The 22,167-nt window shown below is 42.9% G+C and overlaps 1 protein-coding gene across 1 annotated transcript in view; it reads left to right on the forward strand.

The window, feature by feature from the left end:
* Positions 1-22,167, forward strand: part of SPTB (spectrin beta, erythrocytic) — a 131,657-nt gene that overhangs the window by 72,665 nt on the left and 36,825 nt on the right. Inside the window, exons 14-19 of the mRNA XM_077262431.1 lie at positions 679-1,549; positions 1,794-1,931; positions 2,883-3,639; positions 5,233-5,435; positions 6,217-6,307; positions 7,064-7,210. Of these exons, the coding sequence (XP_077118546.1) occupies positions 679-1,549; positions 1,794-1,931; positions 2,883-3,639; positions 5,233-5,435; positions 6,217-6,307; positions 7,064-7,210 (2,207 nt within the window). The remainder of the gene's footprint in view (positions 1-678; positions 1,550-1,793; positions 1,932-2,882; positions 3,640-5,232; positions 5,436-6,216; positions 6,308-7,063; positions 7,211-22,167) is intronic.

A 22,167-nucleotide genomic window follows, 5' to 3' on the forward strand; every position in this document is an offset into this window, starting at 1 on the left:
ATTACTAAGTAACAAACTCTCATAAAATACATAGCTTTACCAAAATCGCCAAAATTTGCATACTTATAAAGCTTAACATTTTTTTCAAACATTAAATAGACAAAAAAGTATACTTGCCTCATGATAGCTGTAGTTGAATTCATAATGTCATTTTGTAAATGTGTTTAATCACTCAGCCCACTCACATAGTGTATAATCCTATTTCATTAAAGGAAACATAAGGAAAGAAAGAATTAAATAAAAAAAGTAGTCTAAAATACTCTATATACTGCCCTCCCTTATGTGCAGCGCCAGCCTTAATCATATAGTGTTCTCCCTTCTTATGTATAGCACTATCTCTTATTATAGTGTCCTCATTTATTATGTATAACATAATCCTTTATAATTTAGTGTCCTACTTTATATTGTCTAGTGCCATCCATTATAATATAATGTACTTCCTTATCTATATCTCTCCCTTATCATATAATGTTCTTTCTTCTAATGGATAGCACATGATTGTGTATTCCATTGTCCCATATCACAGTGTCCTCCTTTATTATGTATAGTGCCACCCATATGATATGTCCTTATTTCGTATTGTTCCATCTCTTATCATATAGTCTCCTTGCATATTATGTATGTATTGCACCTCCCCCTCAAATTTATGTATTAACTTAATGTTGTTGTATTTTCTAGGGTATAAGCCTTGTGATCCCCAGCTGATTAAAGACAGAGTAAATCACCTCGAGTTGTGTTATCAAGATCTTATTGCATTGTCGGCACATCGGAAAGCTCAGCTTCTGCAGTGTAGGCGCATGTGGAAGTTCTTTGGAGACATGGATGAAATAGAAAGATGGATAAAGGAGAAAGAACAAATTTATACTTCTATGGACTTCGGAAAAGATCTCACCACCATTTCCATCCTACAGAGAAAACATAAGGCTTTTGAAGATGAACTCAAAGGCCTTGAATCTAATTTACAGCAAGTCATCAAGGATGGAGAGTTTCTGATTGCCAATAAACATCCAGACTCACCTAAGATCCAAGAGCGAATTGACCATGTTACTGAAGAGTGGGCACAGCTGAAAGATTTAGCAGCTTTCCGCCTCAAAGTGTTACGGGACACTGAAAACTTTTTCCAGTTTCAGGTTGATGCTGATGATCTGGCTACCAGGATGCAGGATTCCTATCGTATCATGCAAACTGATGACATTGGCCATGATGAATATTCCACCAATGTTCTGGTGAAGAAACATAAAGATCTTCTAGATGACATCATGTTGAACAGAAAGGTTTTGGAAGGTCTTAGCCAACAAGTTCAGACCTTCCCAGAGGACTACCAATCCTCCCCTGAGATAGACAGCCGACTTAAAAAACTCAAGGCTCTCTACTCTGATCTGGCATCTCTCGCTGATTTGCGTTCCCAGAAACTTCAAGATACTTTGTCGTATTATACAATTCTTGGAGAAATAGATTCATGTGAAATGTGGATGAATGAGAAAGAAAAGTGGCTGGGAAAGATGGTGATTCCTGAATCCCTGGAGGACATGGGAGTTGTTCAGCATAGGTGATGCCATATCTTCTTTAGAAATTATACTATTCTAGAGATAAAAAAAAAATATTTATTGGGGAAACCCTGTATATGCTAAATATCTTCTTAAAAGTGCAGAAAGGAAATGGACATTACGTTATTTACTAACGCTTGGCTTGGGTCACAGCATTTTTTATTTTTTTACGATATGATTGAAATAATGTATTTTTTGAGTAATGTGCACAACTAAACCGCAAATTTGACAATTACTTTTTTCTAGGTTTAATACTCTAGCCCAAGAGATGAATGCATTGGCTTCCCAGATTGAAAGTGTGAATAACGCTTCTGAGGTTCTTTTTGAAAGTGGACATCCCAACAGAATGTACGTGAAGCAAGGCCAAGATCACATGAACGCCAGGTGATACTAGATTATATTATTTTCAATTGTTTTTATAACACCAACATCTTCTACAGCTCTACACAGATTGTAATCATGGCTCCATTTGGGCTTCTAACCATTGGTCAATTTTAGGTTGCTAAATGAGCCCCTAATGACTATACACCTGTATCTCAATGCTCGTTTACTAATGATGGTAAAAGAAAAAGCTCTGATATGATGTTTCTGTCCATCCAGACATACTGTGTCATGTTATTGACAGCACTTGCCCGTTTACATGGGATAATGTTCTTCCAACAGCAGTGATAATTTTTGATTGACATAAATGATCCATTCTCCCAAGGAACGAAAGTTAGACCATATACAGATATCTATCCCGACCCACCGACACACATGCTTGCTCAGCATGTAGAAGAAGATTTAAGTAAAGACCCTTGTATACCATCAGGATGGTTGGCTTTTTTTTTTTTTAAAGAACATCTGCCTTTGTAAAAGGACCTTAAACTGAATCTTTTGCTGTCGATGTGGGACTAATCTCCTCTGAGAGCAAAAGGAATAGGCATGTTGGAATTCAACAGTCTGATCAAGCACCGTGCTTTGGGGGAGTTACGTGTGGCTGCCATACTTATTAGAAGGTCATTGAAATATGCATGGTGGTCTGCGACTGCTGGACAGGATCTGTTAGGACCGCCTCTTACCTGATGGCAGCCACAGCTCTTCTTTTGATTAGCTGGCCTGATACGATGTCAGATGATGTTGCGCCAGGCTGACTAATCAACAGGAGAGCTACAAACCCTATTGAGTTATAGGTGGTTCTCGAAGCTCCAGTCCAGTGGTCACAGATTACTGATGTGACTGATAGACAGAGTTTTGTGAATCAGTTCTCACCAAGTTTAGTTAAAGGTTTCGAAGGCTGCTCCTGTAGGATCCGGAAGTATAAATACATTAAATGTTTTTTTCGTTTTCATGCAGATGGGTAGAGTTTCAAGAAATGGTGGCCAATAAGAGAAGAGCGGTTGACTCTGCTCTTGGCCTCCACAACTATGGTTTGGAGTGTGACGAAACAAACACATGGATTTTGGAGAAGATCAGAGTGGTTGATTCTATCCAGGACCTCGGGGATGATCTCGCAGCAGTCATGTCAATTCAGAGGAAACTCTATGGTATTGAGAGAGATCTTGGAGCTATTGAAGGTAAACTCGTAAAACTACAAGAAGACTCAAAACAACTGGCAGATGAAAATCCCGAGAACGCTCAGGAAATTTATGACAAACTGATCGTCATCAACAACGTGTGGCAAGACTTACAGAAGGCGCTGCAAAATCAGGAGGACTCACTTGGGGAAAGCAGCAAGTTGCAGAAATTCTTGGTTGACTTATTTGATTTTGAGACATGGCTCTATAGAGCACAACAGTCAACAGCATCAGAAGACACCCCCATGTCCCTGGCCGAAGCCGAACAGCTCTACCATAACCACCTCGCACTTAAAGATGACATGGGACGTCATGAACCCGATTTCCATGATATTGTGGACACAGGAAAGAGAGTAACAAGGGGACAAACCGACCCTCAGTACCAGCAGCTGGAACAAAGGGTGAAAGATTTAGAGGTTGGATGGAATGACCTGCAGATAATGTGGAACAACAGAGAACATTTCCTCTCTCAGTGCCTTGAATTTCAGAGGATCTTAAAAGACGTGAAGCAATCTGAAGCCATTTTAAGCAATCAGGTATTAAAAATTAGTGTGAAGACCTAGATATATCTGTATCTAAAAAAAAAACACATCATGATCAATATTATTAAACGGTGACTTTTGTTTTAATTGTTATTTAATAAATTAATAACATACATTAAAATAATCAATTTTGTTCTTTATCTTATCAGAAAAATCTGCTTTCTCCCCAGAACTGATCATTCTCTTTCAAAATTCTGGGCTAAAATCTGTATTTAGTGGAGACAGAACTTTACATTACTGAGAAAAGAGATGGCAGTTGGTGCTCATAAGATTCTACGTAGAGGGGTGGAGCTGGAGGCAGAGCTTCTCCCCTCTGCATAGAATCTTATCCGTACCAACTGTCATCTCTTATTTCAGTAATGTAACATTCTGTCTTCACTAAATACAGATTTTACCCAGGAATTGAAAATTTTGAAAAAGAATGATCCGTTCTGGGGGAGAAAGAAGCAAATTTCTCTGATAAGATAAATTGCTTATTTTCATGCATTTTATTGATGTGTGAAATACAAATTGAAATAACGGCATTTTTATTGTGTGAAGACGACTCCATTTTGAAATAGAAGCCAGAAATTTTGCGTCTTGTGAAATATGCAAGAAGTGGGTGGTCGAAGCGCTACATGTCAGCTATTTTTCGCGAATGGCAGTCCATGTAGGGCATAGATGGAATGACTTTGCTAGAGGTTTCCTTTATTCTGGCTCATAGAATTAGTTTTTACATGGTAGTGTCCTTCTATAACATCCAGTTTCTCATCTTCTTAAAGGGTTTCTATTGATGACCTATCCTTTAAATATCAGATCAATGAGGTCAGACTCCCTGATGGATAGGATCATGGCAGCCCCAAAGGGGAAAGTGTACATGCATTATGTAGTGTCTGTACCTGGTTTTGGGGCTCTTTGCAGCTCAGTCCCATTAAAGTGAAATGGGACTGAAATGCAGAAACAGACATGACCAGCATAAATTGCACATAGAGTTTCTTGAAAATGAAGGGGGTGCAGCATATTAGAGCTCCACAGCCTCTTCAATTAAACTAATCCCATCGATCCATAATGATCTTCATCGGTGTTAAAGGGAATCTGCCATTGAGTTTTTGCTATGTAATCTGAGAGAAGCATAATGTAGGGGAAAAAACCCTGATTCCAGCTATGTGTCACTTGCTTATCTGCCTGCTGTCATTTTGATACAATCACAGTTTTCTCTGCTGCAGATCTAGCAGTGCTCGTAATGCTGAGCTCTATATAACCCGGCCCTCACCCTTGATTGGCCACTGCTAATCAATGGTCTGGGCGGGGTTACACAGAGCAGCAGGACTAGATGGCATGAGACACCTAGTCCTGTAGTAATAATCTGCTGATAAAACACTGATTTTATTGAAACCGCAAGTGACAACCCAGTAAGTGACACACTGCTGGTATCAGGGTCTGAGCCCCTACAGATTACATAGCAAAAAATCCCTTTAAAATCCCAGAAAACCTTATCTTCCCAGTGAAATTCCCAGATCAGACCCCTGTGACTAAATCAGTAAGATTGTGATGTCCCATCTTTGTAAAGCAGGATCTTAGATATTGTAATTATTTTTCAATTTCTAGGAATACACCCTCGCTCATACTGAGCTACCAAGTACTTTACAAGCTTCACAAAACAGATTAAAGAAGCATGAAGACTTCTTGAGCACTATGGAGAATAATGAAGAAAAGATTATTGGAACCATAAATAATGCAGCAAAATTAGATGAAGACCAGAACATTTTTGCTGATAAAGCTTTGGAAAAAGCAGGTTCATTGCGTGACAGGTAATCCTGGGGAGCACTGAGTTTGGGGCTATGAAGAGAAAGATTATATAAAGGGGGCTGTCCTTTGGGGAAATTTTTTTTTACCTAATTGCATGTATTTGGAGCTAAAAATAACATTTTGCAATTTTTTTTTCATTAAAAATGTTACACCAATTGCCTTTTACAAGCTCTTTATTTCTCTGCACATACAACTTTGAAGTGGTCAGAATTCATATGCGAATTAGACCGAGCAAACAGTTACAAACTCTTCCATCACAGCGAGCTCACTGACCGTTTCTCACACAACTCATTCTGCAGCCAGCAATAGTCAGGGCGACAAAGCGGTTATAGAAGGCAAATGGTGCAAAATCTTTAACAAAACCAGTTGCAAAAATGGTTTTTGGTCAAAAATACATACATTTAAGTAAGAAACAAAAATTGTCACAAAAGTTGGACACCCCTTTAAGTAGTTCAGGATCCTGCTAGAAAGTCCCATTTGGAATTGACTTTGAAGCCAATACTTAAATCAATTTTCCCAATGATTATCACCTCTCTATGATAGGGGACACAAGTCTGAACACTTGAGGGATCATCATTTTAAGGTTGGGATGGAATAGAGTGGCATTTTTGCACGTGCCCACTGCTATGTTAATGGAAATTTAAAAAACATGATTCTGCCTCTGTTAGTATTATTTTTTTATTACATATACTGTAAAAATGCCATATAAAAAAAAATATTGAAAAAACTATTGAGTATGAATTAATTTTCCTGAATGATGAATTATGTGTTTTATTCCTTCAGGTATGCAGTGAATGTGGATAAGGCAAAAGAGGTATCAACTCTGTTAAAGGATCACGTTGATCTCCAAGATTTTGTAGAAAACTGTGATGAGGTAATAAATATTTTTTTTAAATACTTTTTAAAGGGGTTTGTCAGTAGGATCAGCCCTCCTAAGCCGTCTATATTGGCATTTAGGTCAAAGGAAGCAGAATAAAAGGTTACCTTGATATCTGCGATCCAATGTCTTATTCCAGAGAAGTCCACATTTTTCTTAATATGTAAATGAGCGGTAAAGCTCTTTGGGTTGGACATAGATCTCCCCGAGAATATGCCTCCAGAACTTATTATAACTGAAAGAGGGCGAATTACCAGTGTGAGACATGTATATCAGCAGATCATACTGTCAGTCATTACATGTCTCACACTGGTAATATCTCCTGTTGAGCTCCGGAGGCAGATTCTCAGGGAGATCTATGTCCAACCCATAGATCTTAACAGTTCATTAAGAAAAACATGGCTTTCTCTGGAATGAGACATCAGATCTCAGATGGCAAGGTATCATTTTATTCAGCTTCCTATGTCCCACATGCCCATGTAGACGACTTAGGAGGGTTGATCCTACTGACACATTCCTTTTAAATATTGGGAATTTAGAATTGTTTTATAATTTCATGCAAAACTTGTAACATGCATTTAAACAAAATGTCTCCATGCCTAATAATGATTATACAAAACTGTAGGGGCCAGGGGATGACCTGGCCCACAGGAATAACAAGCTTTAAATCAGGAGAAGGCTGTGAAGATCTATCATGTATCTTACAATATCTATATGCCATGTCTATATACCTATTAGATTTTTTTGTTATAGTTTACGTTATGGATCAATGAAAAATTGCTGACTGCCCAAGACACATCATATGAGGAAGCTCGTAATCTGCACAGCAAATGGTTAAAACATCAAGCGTTTAAGGCTGAAATTGATTCTAACAAGGACAGGCTGCAGAAGATTGACACGGTAAAAGCTTTAAGTATTTCTTTAAGGCTAGGGTCACATGAGCGTAGTTTCTCTTATCTGAAAAAATCAGTCCAATTATGCAAATCACAGTTTGATTAGCAAATGATCATAGCGTGATTCAAATTTTAAGTACTGAACTGCACATGCCCAGAACACTAGAGATGCACAAATACCCATGTTTTATGCACTGCACATACCCAGAACACTGGAGACGCTCAAATACGTGTGTTTAAGCACTACACATGCCCAGAACTCTAGAGATGCTCAAATACACATGTTTATAAGTACTGCACATGCCCAGAAGACTAGAGATGCTCAGATACACATGTTGTTAAGCACTGCACATGCCCAGAACACTAGAGATGCTCAAATATATGTTTTTAAGCACTACACATGCCCAGAAGACTAGAGATGCTCAAATACACATGTTTTAAAGCACTGCACATGCCCAGAACACTGGAGATGCTCAGAAACACATCTAGTAAAAATGTGTGTATATATATATATATATATATATATATATATATATATATATTTATTTAAGAGACCACCACATCAAAACCCTGTCACGGGCAGCCCAATCTCCAGACCTGAACCCCATTGAAAACCTCAGGAATGTAATCTAGAGGAATATGGATAGTCACAAGACATCAGACAAAGAAGAACTGCTTTCCTTTTTTGTACCAGGCATGGCATAAGGTCATCCAAAAGCAGTGTAAAAGACTGGTGGAAAGCATGCCAAGACGCATGACAGCTGTGATTAAAAATCAGGGTTATTCCAAAAATTATTGATTTCTGGACTCTACCTGAGTTAAAACATTAGTATTGTTGTTTCTAAATGATTATGAGCTTGTTTTCTTTGCGTTATTTGAGGTCTGCAAGCACTGTTTGTTTGTTTTTTAACTTTGACCATTTTTCTTTGTCAGAAAAAAAATACAAAAATTATTGCTTGAAAATTCAGAGACCTGTTGTCAGACATTTATAGACTAAAAGAAAAATTTACATTTTACTCAAAAACATACCTATAAAGAGAAAAATCAGACAAACTGAACATTTTGCAGTGGTCTCTTAATTTTTGCCAGAGCTGTATATATAGATTTTTATATTAACAACCGGACATGTGAACAGAGTCAAGGTGTGTTTAGAGACATGGCTGATTCTACATACGAGTTCAAAATCCTATTGCCCACTCTCGCACAATATCTGGTAGCCCTCTGTAAAAAGGAGAGACCTGTTAGACTCTTTAACTCTCCGGGAGGCCCTAGAAAAAAGGCAAGACCTGTATGTTTCCCAGAACAGTTGCCAAATCTCCAGGGTCACCTAGCTCCTGTCTTTCTTTATCTGCAGAGACATGGTTGACACTATTCATGTAGAGTATGAAATCATACTTTCCAACCCCCCCAGGAGGCTCCTGGTAAAGGGGAGATACTCCCAGACCCAATACCTTTCCTGGAACATCCGGAAGCCTCCTAGAAAAAGAGGATATCTTCCCAAAACCTGGCAGAGTTAGCAGTTGTCTAGGGTGCCACCTGGAAGTTCTTTTGTGCAAGACACAAGGATTATCCGTCATTAGTTGGGGAACCAGCATAGAAATATTCATTCAGAAGCTGTGCAAATTGTCTCTTCAGAGAGGAAGAGGACTAGAACCCTAGCGCCACCTACTGGAAGTAGCAATCCTAACTGTCAATGTCGACCCTGTAATGAGCCTTGTCACGTGACTTAGGATAAAAGCCAAACCAGAATCTCAATTTGCAGACACTGTGATACGGGGTACTGCCCCTCATCAGATCTCCACTTTGCACTGATGACGGCAGTACCCCGAAACACTGTCTGCAAATTGAGATTCTGGTTTGGCTTTTATCCTAAGTCACGTGACAAGGCTCATTACAGGGTCGACATTGACAGTTAGGATTGCTACTTCCAATAGGTGGCACTAGAGTTCTAGTCCTCTTCCTCTCTGAAGAGACAATTTGCATATTTCCCAGAGCAGCATTGCGGCTTTAAAGGGGTTGTCCACTACTTTCAATTAACCCACCAATGTATCCCCCCGGGGCCCCTAATGAATTGTGTAAATACCTTCCGTTGCTGTTTTCGCCTGTGAGCGGCGCTATGCTGGTCACGTGACCCCAAGGCTGCAGCCGCCGCTAATTTCCGCCGACGTCACGTCAATTTCCAGACTCTGCAAATTGACGTGACGTCATGGGCGCCGGGGGTCTGCGTACCAACGCTGGGATGTGCGGGCGCCGGGGGTCTGCATGCCGGTGCCGGGATGTGCGGGTGCCGGGGGTCTGCGTGCCGGCGGCGGGATGTGCGGGCGCCGGGGGTCTGCGTACCAGCGCTGGCATATGCGGGCGCCGGGGGTCTGCGTGCCGGCGCCGGGATGTGCGGGTGCCGGGGGTCTGCGTGCCGGCGCCGGGATGTGCGGGCGGTGCTGGGGTCTGCGGGTGTGTGCAGTGGGTCTGCTGGCCGTGCTGGGGTCTGCTGCGGGGGGGGGGGGGGGGTTGGGTGGTCATTGGTGTGTGTGTGTGTCTCTGTGTGCAGGCATCGCCCGATGGGACTACAAGTCCCATTGGGCTCTGCCTGCTACAGTGACAGTGAGTGACACATTAGCCAATGGTGGGACAGCAGTAGTCCCATCACCCGGCTAATGTGTTAAATGTAGAAAAGAAACAAAAAACACATACACACATATGCAGTACATACAGATGTACAACATACACCATGTGACATGCAACATGCAACATGTGACATGTAACATGTGACGACATGCAACATGACATCATGCAACATGCGATGACATGCGACGACATGCAACATGTGACATGCTGCATGCGACATGCAACATGCGATGACATGCGATGACATGTGACATGCAGCATGCGACACGTGATAACATGCGACATGTGATAACATGCGACATGTGACAACATGCGATATGTGTCAACATGCGACATGTGACAACATGTGACATGCTACATGCGACAACATGCAACATGTGACATGCACCATGCGACATGTGACATACAACATGCGTCATTCAGCATGCGACAGCATGTGACATGCGACAACATGCGGCATGCACTATGCAACATGCAACATGTGATGACATGCATCATGCGACAACATGCGACATGCAACATGCGATGACATGCGACGACATGCAGCATGCGACATGCAACATACGACATGCAACATGCCACATACATACAGTACATACATACAACATACATATAGACATACAGTACATATAACATAGAGTACATACTCACCATCACTTGTCTCCTTAATTCCGAAGCCAGTGTCACCTGTAAAAATATTAAAATAATAAGCAAACACTATACTCCCTGATCCGCAGATATCCAATTAATACGAGTGTCCCACGACGATCTCCCGTGGAGAACAGCAGCATCAGCTGATGCGACCGCTCTCCAGGGGGGGCTCTAGGAATACAATGATGGAATGTATCCTTCCACAATGTATTCCTCACAATGTATTCCTACGCCCCTGTGAGAAAATAGTCCCTAGTCTCACTTTTGGCATTGCTGTGTGAGAAAGTTCCCACGCAGCAAATACCATAAAGTGAGACCAGTGAACTATGGTAACCTCTCAGTGATGCACTGCAGGAGCCATTGTCTCCTGTCAGTGTGTCACTGAAGGTCCTATAGAGCAGTGACATCACCCGATGTCACTGTTCTTTAGGGGAGATCCTCGTGGGACCCTCGTTATTAATTGGACTACGGCAGAAAGTGAGTATACGGTTTATTATTTTACATTTTTTGCAGGCGCTGAAGTATGGTAAGTATGGTTAAATGAAGAATATTAAAATACTTTTTTCTGGCTGTGTCTTTTTTTTTTTTAACTCTTTCACTACTATAGGACTAATAATGGATAGGCGTCTTATTGAAGCCTATCCATTATACAGCAAGGTGACATTAATAGCAAGGTGACATTAACCTTTTATTACCCCATATCCCACCGCTACACGGGAGTGGGAAGAGAGAGGATAAGTGCCAGAATTGGTGCATCTTACAGATGCGCCATTTCTGGGGCGGCTGCGGACTGGTATTTGTAGCCAGGGGGTAAGTCAATATCCATGACCCCTCTCTAGGCTATGAATATCAGCCCGCAGCTGTCTGCGTAGCCTTTCTGGCTATAAAATATAGGAGGTCATTTTTTTTTTTTTGGGGGGGGGCCCCTATTTTAATAGCCAGTAAAGGCTACACAGACAGCTGCGGGCTGATATTCATAGCCTAGAGAGGGGCCATGGGTATTACCCTCTTCCCAGGCTACAAATATTGGCCCCCGGCCGTTGGCTTTCCCCCTCTGGTGCAGAAAATTGCACGGGAGCGCACGCCATTTTTTTTTCTTTTTTTTAACTGAAACATATTGTTCATTAACCCCTTTCTGCCAGCTGACGGAATAGTACGTCAGCTGACAGTATCCCCCGCTTTGAGGTGGGCTTCGGTGGTGAGCCCACTTCAAAGCCGCAACATGTCAGCTGTTTTCAATACAACAAAAAAAATTTACATTACAGATGCAATAACGGGCGATCAAAAGAACGTATCTGCACAAAAGTGGAATCATTAAAAACGTCAGCTCGGCACGCAAAAAATTAGCCCTCACCCGACCCGATATCTCAAAAAATATAGATGCTACGGGTATCGGAAAATGGTGCAATTATTTTATTTCTTTTTAGCAAAGTTTGGAATTTTTTTTCACCACTTAGATAAAAAATAACCTTTTTGGTGTTTGGTGTCTATGAACTCGTAATGACCTGGAGAATCATAATGGCAGGTCAGTTTTATGCTGTGTGCACACGTTGCAGATTTGGGTGCAGAATTTTCTGCACAAAATCTGCATCTCCTTGCAGAAAACGCAGCTGCGTTTTTTATGCATTTTTTCATGTTTTTTTTTCACGGTTTTTGCGCGGTTTTGATGCCTTTTTTGTGCTGTTTTGATGCAGTTCTTGGTGCGGTTTTCATTGCGTTTTTTGCACGGTTTTGATTCAGTTTTTGCTGCAGTATTTGGTGCGGTTTTTTTCGTGGTTTTGATTCAGGTTTTTTATGCTTTTTTATGCAGTTTTTGGTGCGGTTTTGATGCAGTTTTTGGTGCGGTTTTGATACAGTTTTTGATGCAGTTCTTGGTGCGGATTTGATGCAGTTTTTGGTGTGGTTTTCATGCGTTTTTTATGCCGTTTTTTTGCAGTTTTGATGCATTTTTTATGCATTTTTGGTGCAGTTTTTAGTGCGGTTTTGATGCAGTTTTTGGTGCAGTTTTGATGCAGTTTTTGGTGCAGTTTTGATGCAGTTTTTGGTGCAGTTTTGATGCAGTTTTTGCTGCAGTATTTGGTGCGGTTTTTTGCATGTTTTTGATTCAGTTTTTTTTATGCTTTTTTTATGCAGTTTTTGGTGAAGTTTTGATGCAGTTTTTGGTGCAGTTTTGATGCGTTTTTGGTGCAGTTTTTAGTGCGGTTTTCATGCAGTTTTTGGTGCAGTTTTCATGCAGTTTTTGGTGAAGTTTTGATGCAGTTTTTGGTGCAGTTTTGATGCGTTTTTGGTGCAGTTTTGATGCGTTTTTGATGCAGTTTTGATGCATTTTTGGTGCAGTTTTGGTGGCATTTTTGGTGCAGTTTTGGTGCCGTTTTTGGTGCAGTTTTGAGTGTGGTTTTCATGCAGTTTTTGGTGGTTTTGATGCAGTTTTTGGTGCAGTTTTGATGCGTTTTTGGTGCAGTTTTTGATGCCGTTTTGATGCGTTTTTGGTGCAGTTTTGATGCAGTTTTTAGTGCGGTTTTCATGCAGTTTTCATGCAGTTTTTGGTGCGGTTTTGATGCGTTTTTATGCAGTTTTGATGCTTTTTTGATGCAGTTTTGATGCGTTTTTGGTGCATTTTTGCACGGTTTTGATGCATTTTTAATTTTTTTTTGGTGCGTTTTTTGTGCAGTTTTTGTGCGTCTTTCTATGCGTTTTTGAAAGCTAAATAAAGATATATTATTGAACAAAAAAAAAAGATTTGTGATGTCATTATTGTCCAACCTCCTCTTTTACATTTGTCAGACCCACACTCAATTACACACAGATAGACAGATAGATGATAGATGAAATGGATGGACAGATCTACATATAGATAGATCTATAGATGCATACATCTAGCTAGTCATATATCTATCTATATATATATCTGGATAGATATATCTATTGATAGATGTATGGATAGTGTAGGGTGCATGTCCACTGTCCGGATTAGGCTACTTTCACACTTCCGTCTTCTGGGCTCCGTCGCAATCCGTCGTTATGGGCAAAAAATGGATCCTGCAAATGTGCTTGCAGGATGCGTTATTTGCCCATAGACTTGTATTAGCAACGGATGGGCACGGATCCGTCGTGTTTTGGCGGAAGCGACGCACAAAAAAAGTTCAACGTAACGTTTTTTTGTGCGACGTTTCCGCCATTTCCGACCGCACATGCGCGGCCGGAACTCCGCCCCCTCCTCCCCGCTCATCACAATGGGCAGTGGATGCGTTGTAAAACTGCATACGCTGCCCACGTTGTGCTAAATTTAGCACAATGTCTGTTGGTACGTCGGGCCGACGGTTTGCGACTGCCCCGTAACGACGGAAGTGTGAAAGTAGCCTTACATCCGAATTAGCTGCAGATTGGATGCTGCATACTAGTAGTCCCATCGAATGATGCCTGCACACACACCCCAAAAGACCCCCCCCCCACACAGCCCCGCACACATTCGAACAGCCCGCAGACCCCGCCCGCACACACACACACACACACCACACAGTCACCTGTTATGACCTGGTGGTTAAGGAGCAACATGGACGAGCTCTGAGGAGGTGGTATCTGTACTGACCGCAGTTCCTAATCCTAACACCAACACTAGAAGTAGCTGTGGGATGTTCCTGTCACTCCCTAGACACCTCGTCACAGCCTGAGAACTAACTACCCCTAAAGATGGAAACAGAAAGCTATCTTGCCTCAGAGAAAACCCCAAAGGAAAGATAGCCCCCCACAAATATTGACTGTGAGTGGAGAGGGAAATGACATACACAGAATGAAAACAAGATTTAGCAAAGGAGGCCAATTCTAACTAAATAGACAGGATAGAAAAAGGATACTGTGCGGTCAGTATTAAAAGCTAAAAATCCACACAGAGTTTACAAAAAATCTCCACACCGACTCACGGTGTGGAGGGGCAAATCTGCTTCCCCAGAGCTTCCAGCAAGCTGAATATATCATACAGACAAGCTGGACAAGAAAAAACACAACATGAGCTGAACGATTCAGTCCACAGCAAGTGGACAACCAAAAGAAAAGCAATGACTTATCTTTGCTGAAATGGACAGGCTATCAGAGAAATCCAAGGAGAGATCTGAATCCAGCCAAGAAACATTGACAGCTGGCACTGGCTGAAGACTAGAGCCAGTCTAAATAGCAGAGCCAGGAGAGACGATCAGTGGAAGCAGCTGCAATGCTAAACTCAAGGAGCAGCAGTTCCACTCAAAACCACCGGAGGGAGCCCAAGGGCAGAACTCACAAAAGTGCCATTTACAACCACCGGAGGGAGCCCAAGAACGGAATTCACAACAGTACCCCCCCCCCCTTGAGGAGGGGTCACCGAACCCTCACCAGAGCCCCCAGGCCGATCAGGACGAGCCAAGTGAAAAGCACGAACCAAATCGGCAGCATGGACATCGGAGGCAACAACCCAAGAATTATCCTCCTGGCCGTAACCCTTCCACTTGACCAGATACTGAAGCTTCCGCCTCGAAAAATGAGAATCCAATATCTTCTCCACCACATATTCCAACTCCCCCTCAACCAACACCGGAGCAGGAGGATCAACAGAGGGAACCACGGGCACCACATATCTCCGCAACAAAGATCTATGGAAAACATTATGGATGGAAAAAGAAGCTGGAAGGGCCAAATGAAAAGATACCGGATTGATAATTTCAGAAATCCTATAAGGACCAATAAAGCGAGGCTTGAACTTAGGGGAAGAAACCTTCATAGGAACATGACGAGAAGATAACCAGACTAAATCCCCAACACGAAGCCGGGACCAACACACCGACGACGGTTAGCAAAACGTTGAGCCTTTTCCTGAGACAACGTCAAATTGTCCACCACATGAGTCCAAATCTGCTGTAACCTGTCCACCACAGAATCCACACCAGGACAGTCAGAAGGCTCAACCTGCCCTGAAGAAAAACGAGGATGAAAACCAAAATTACAAAAAAAAGGCGAAACCAAGGTAGCCGAACTAGCCCGATTATTAAGGGCAAACTCGGCCAACGGCAAGAAGGTCACCCAATCATCCTGATCAGCAGACACAAAGCATCTCAAATAGGTTTCCAAGGTCTGATAGGTTCGCTCAGTTTGGCGATTTGTCTGAGGATGAAATGCTGAAGAAAAAGACAAATCAATGCCCATTCTAGCACAAAAGGACCGCCAAAACCTAGAAACAAACTGGGAACCTCTGTCAGACACAATATTCTCCAGAATGCCATGCAAACGAACCACATGCTGAAAAAACAATGGAACCAAATCAGAGGAGGAAGGCAACTTAGGCAAAGGTACCAAATGGACCATCTTAGAAAACCGGTCACAAACCACCCAGATAACAGACATCTTCTGGGAAACAGGAAGATCCGAAATAAAATCCATGGAAATATGCGTCCAGGGCCTCTCAGGGACCGGCAAAGGCAAAAGCAACCCACTAGCACGGGAACAGCAAGGCTTGGCCAGGGCACAAGTCCCACAGGACTGCACAAAAGAACGCACATCCCGCGACAAGGAAGGCCACCAAAAGGACCTAGCAACCAAATCTCTGGTACCAAAAATCCCAGGATGACCAGCCAACACCGAACAATGAACCTCAGAAATTACCTTACTAGTCCATCTATCAGGAACAAACAGTTTCCCCACTGGACAGCGGTCAGGTTTATCAGCCTGAAACTCCCGAAGCACCCGCCGTAAATCAGGGGAGATGGCAGAAAGAATCACCCCCTCCTTGAGAATACCAACCGGCTCAAGGACTCCCGGAGAATCAGGCAAAAAACTCCTAGAGAGGGCATCAGCCTTCACATTCTTAGATCGCGGAAGATACGAGACCACAAAATCAAAACGGGAGAAAAACAGGGACCATCGAGCTTGTCTAGGGTTCAACCGCTTGGCAGACTCGAGGTAAATCAGATTCTTATGATCGGTCAAGACCACAACGCGATGCTTGGCTCCCTCAAGCCAATGTCGCCACTCCTCGAATGCCCACTTCATAGCCAACAACTCCCGATTGCCGACATCATAATTACGCTCAGCAGGCGAAAACTTTCTGGAGAAGAAGGCACACGGTTTCATCAAAGAACCATCAGAACTTCTCTGAGACAAAATGGCCCCTGCCCCAATCTCAGAAGCGTCAACCTCAACCTGAAAAGGAAGAGAAACATCCGGCTGATGCAATACAGGGGCAGAAGTAAAACGACGTTTAAGCTCCTGAAAGGCCTCAACAGCCGCAGAGTACCAATTCATCACATCAGCGCCTTTCTTCGTCAAATCGGTCAGGGGCTTAACCACACTGGAAAAGTTAGCAATGAAACGGCGATAAAAATTAGCAAAGCCAAAAAATTTCTGAAGGCTCTTCACAGATGTGGGTTGAATCTAATCATGAATGGCCTGGACCTTAACAGGATCCATTTCTATAGCCGAGGGAGAAAAAATGAAACCCAAAAAAGAAACCTTCTGAACTCCAAAAAGGCACTTAGACCCCTTCACAAACAAAGCATTAGCACGAAGGATCTGAAATACCATCCTGACCTGTTTCACATGAGACTCCCAATCATCGGAAAAAACCAAAATATCATCCAAATATACAATCATGAATTTATCAAGATAATTCCGGAAGATATCATGCATAAAGGACTGAAACACAGATGGAGCATTAGAGAGCCCGAATGGCATCACAAGGTATTCAAAATGGCCTTCGGGCGTATTAAATGCTGTTTTCCATTCGTCACCCTGTTTAATACGAACAAGATTATACGTCCCTCGAAGGTCAATCTTAGTAAACCAACTAGCCCCCTTAATCCGAGCAAACAAATCAGAAAGCAAAGGTAAAGGGTATTGGAATTTGACCGTGATCTTATTGAGAAGGCGATAATCTATACAGGGTCTCAACGAGCCATCCTTCTTGGCAACAAAGAAGAATCCAGCTCCCAACGGTGACGAAGACGGGCGAATATGCCCCTTCTCCAAAGACTCCTTTACATAACTCCGCATGGCTGCATGCTCTGGCACAGACAGATTGAAAAGTCGGCCCTTAGGGAACTTACAGCCAGGAATCAAGTTAATAGCACAATCACAGTCCCTATGTGGAGGAAGGGAGCTGGACTTGGGCTCATCAAATACATCCTGGAAATCCGACAAAAACTCAGGAACTTCAGAAGAGGGGGAAGAGGAAATTGACATTAAAGGAACATCACTATGTATCCCTTGACAACCCCAACTAGTCACAGACATAGATTTCCAATCCAGCACCGGATTATGCACCTGTAACCATGGAAAACCCAGCACAACAAGATCATGCAAATTATGCAACACCAGAAAACGACAATCTTCCTGATGTGCTGGAGCCATGTACATGGTCAACTGTGTCCAGTACTGAGGTTTATTCTTGGCCAATGGTGTAGCATCAATCCCCCTTAAGGGAATAGGGCTCTGCAAAGGCTGCAAGGAAAAACCACAGCATCTGGCGAACTCTAAGTCCATTAAGTTCAGGGCAGCGCCTGAATCCACAAATGCCATAACAGAAAAGGATGATAATGAGCAAATCAGGGTAACAGACAAGCGAAATTTAGGCTGTACAGTACTAATGGTAACAGACCTAGCGACCCTCTTAGTACGCTTAGGGCACTCAGAAATAGCATGAGCAGAATCACCACAGTGAAAACAAAGCCTATTCTGACGTCTGAATTCCTGCCGTTCTGCTCTAGTCAAAATCCTATCACATTGCATAGGCTCAGGACTCTGCTCAGAGGACACTGCCATATGGTGCACCACCTTGCGCTCGCGCAGGCGCCGATCAATCTGAATAGCCAGAGACATTGATTCGTTCAAACCAGCAGGCGTGGGGAACCCCACCATAACATCTTTAAGGGCTTCAGAAAGACCCTTTCTGAAAATTGCTGCCAGGGCATACTCATTCCATTTTGTGAGCACAGACCACTTTCTACATTTCTGGCAGTATACTTCTGCCGCTTCCTGACCCTGACACAGAGCCAGCAAGGTTTTTTCTGCCTGATCCACAGAATTAGGTTCGTCATACAGCAATCCGAGCGCTTGAAAAAATGCGTCTACATTGAGTAATGCAGGATCCCCTGACTCAAGGGAGAATGCCCAGTCCTGAGGGTCTCCACGCAGCAGAGAAATGACAATCTTCACCTGCTGAATGGGGTCACCAGAGGAACGGGGTCTCAAAGCAAAAAACAATCTGCAGTTATTTTTAAAGTTCAAAAATTTGGATCTATCCCCAAAAAACAAATCAGGAGTAGGAATTCTAGGCTCTAAAACAGGAGTCTGAATGATATAATCCGAAATACCCTGTACTCTAGCAGCAAGATGATCCACACGAGAAGTCAATCCCTGAATATCCATGCTAGCACCTAACCACTGAGCCACCCAGAGGTAAGGGGAAAAAAAAAGACAAAACAGGCTGCAAAGAAAAAAAAAAAAAAGGCTCAGAACTTTTTTTTTCCCTCTTTTGAGATGCATTCAACACATTGTTGGCCAGCTGTACTGTTATGACCTGGTGGTTAAGGAGCAACATGGACGAGCTCTGAGGAGGTGGTATCTGTACTGACCGCAGTTCCTAATCCTAACACCAACACTAGAAGTAGCCGTGGGATGTTCCTGTCACTCCCTAGACACCTCGTCACAGCCTGAGAACTAACTACCCCTAAAGATGGAAACAGAAAGCTATCTTGCCTCAGAGAAAACCCCAAAGGAAAGATAGCCCCCCACAAATATTGACTGTGAGTGGAGAGGGAAATGACATACACAGAATGAAAACAAGATTTAGCAAAGGAGGCCAATTCTAACTAAATAGACAGGATAGAAAAGGATACTGTGCGGTCAGTATTAAAAGCTAAAAATCCACACAGAGTTTACAAAAAATCTCCACACCGACTCACGGTGTGGAGGGGCAAATCTGCTTCCCCAGAGCTTCCAGCAAGCTGAATATATCATACAGACAAGCTGGACAAGAAAAAACACAACATGAGCTGAACGATTCAGTCCACAGCAAGTGGACAACCAAAAGAAAAGCAATGACTTATCTTTGCTGAAATGGACAGGCTATCAGAGAAATTCAAGGAGAGATCTGAATCCAACCAAGAAACATTGACAGCTGGCACTGGCTGAAGACTAGAGCCAGTCTAAATAGCAGAGCCAGGAGAGACGATCAGTGGAAGCAGCTGCAATGCTAAACCCAAGGAGCAGCAGTTCCACTCAAAACCACCGGAGGGAGCCCAAGGGCAGAACTCACAAAAGTGCCATTTACAACCACCGGAGGGAGCCCAAGAACGGAATTCACATCAGTCACCGCCCACACACTTCCCTCCTCCCAAACTGCAGCGTTTCTCGGACCCACATCCGCAGCAAAACTGCAGATCTTTTTTACATCTGCGGTTTTGCTGCCGATGTGCATGACTCAATGAAAGTCTAAGGGTATGTGCACACGTTGCGGTTTTTGCTGCGGATCCGCAGCATTTTTGACGCTGCGGATCCACAGCAGTTTTCCATGCGGTGTACAGTACAATGTTAACCTATGGAAGACAAAAACCGCTGTACACATGCTGCGGAAAAAAACGCGCGGAAACGCAGCGGTTTATTTTCCGCAGCATGTCAATTCTTTGAGTGGATTCCGCTGCGGGTTTGCACCTGCTCCCATAGAAATCTGCAGGTGAAAACCCGCAGAGGAAACCGCAAAAGAAACCGCGATAAATCCGCAGTATAAACCGCAGCGGTTTTTCACTGCGGATTTTGCCAATCCGCTGTGGAAAATTCCGCAATGGAATCCGCAGCGTGTGCACATGGCCTAAGGGTGCAGAAACGCTGCAGATCGGCACAAAAGAAGTGACATCCTGCAGAAAAAAAAAAAGCTGCGTTTCGGTGTGGCTTTTTACGCAGCATGTGCACAAGTCTGCGGCTCCCATATACTTACATTGGTTGTGCACTACACTGCGGATTTGATGCAATTCTGTGCAGCAAAAAACGCAGCGGATCTGCAACCAAATCCGCAACGTGTGCACACAGCCTTAGCATTTAGTGAACCTAGCAAAAAAGCCAAGCAAAAAACAAGTGTGGGATTGCACTTTTTTTGCAATTTCACTGCACTTGGAATTTTTCTATTACACGACATGGTAAAACCAATGATGTCGTTCAAAATTAGAACTTGTCCCGCAAAAGATAAGCCCTCACATGGCCATATTGACGGAAAAATTATGGCTCTGGAAAGAAGGGGAGCGATAAACGAAAAAAAGCTCCAAGGGTGAAGGGGTTTAGAAACATGGATATGGACATATCTATGGAAATAGACATAGATATATAGATATATCTGTATCTATCTATCTATCTATCTATCTATCTATCTATCTATCTATCTATCATCTATCTATCTATCTATCTATCTATCTATCTATCTATCTATCTATCATCTATCTATCTATCTATCATCTATCTATCTATCTATCTATCTATCTATCTATCTATCTATCTATCTATCTATCTATCATCTATCTATCTATCTATCTATGTATCTATCCATCCATCTGTGTGTGTAATGGAGTGTGGGTTGGACAAATGTAAAAGAGGAGGTTGGACAGAAATGACATCACAAATCTTTTTGAAGATAGAGCGGGGAGAGGAGGGAGGGGTTGGGGTGTGTTTTGGAGTGGGTGTGGTAGGTTCGGGCTTAGTGGCAATTGCAATGCATCATGGAACTAGTAGTATTAGAGCACAGTAACTCAGGAGAAAGGAAGTTGTCGATTTAGGCTACTTTCACACTAGCGTCTTTTGGAATATGTCGCAATGCTCCGCTGTGGCAAAAAAACGCATCCTGCAAACGTGCCCGCAGGATGCGTTTTTTTTGCCCATATACTTACATTAGCGGCGCATTGCGACGTATGTCCATACGTCGCAAGCGTCGCACACTGGAAGTGTCGGCCCCAAAAAATGTTATATGTAACGTTTTTTCCTGCGTCGGGACCGCCATTTCCGACCGCGCATGCGCGGCCGGAACTCCGCCCCCTCCTCCCCGGAGCTCACAATGGGGCAGCGGATGCGTGGAAAAACTGCATCCGCTGCCCACGTCGGGCATTATTTTCACAACGGGCGTCGGGCCGACGCATAGCGACGGCCCCGTGCCGACGCTAGTGTGAAAGTAGCCTAACCCCATGAGAGCTGGTGCCAGCACTGAAGATGTGCTGCTACAGCATGATAAAAGGTAATATTGCTAAAATAAACACAGTGGATGTTTTCAGTGGCCCATAATAGCAAGATTTATGAAAAAAAAAAAAAATTATTGTAGTGGACAACTTCTTTAAGTCTCCTCATCTCGACATGCTTAAGGCTATGTGCGAACACTGCGGATTTCTGTGCGGATTTTTTCGCACAGTTTTTGAAAAATCCGCAGGTAAAACACACCGAGTTTTACCTGCGGATTACCCGTGGATTTCCAGCATTTTTTGTGCGTATTTCACGTGTGTTTTACCACCTGCAGATTCTTATTGAGGAGCAGGTGTAAAACGCTGCGGAATCCGCACAAAGAGTTGACATGCTGCAGAATATACAACACAGCGTTTCCACGCGGTATTTTCCGCAGCATATGCACTGCGGATTTTGCTTTCCATAGGTTAAAATGGTAGTGTACAACGCATGGAAAACTGTTGCGAATCC

Source organism: Ranitomeya variabilis, chromosome 1 (genome assembly GCF_051348905.1).
Source record: "Ranitomeya variabilis isolate aRanVar5 chromosome 1, aRanVar5.hap1, whole genome shotgun sequence".
Lineage (NCBI taxonomy): Eukaryota > Metazoa > Chordata > Amphibia > Anura > Dendrobatidae > Ranitomeya > Ranitomeya variabilis.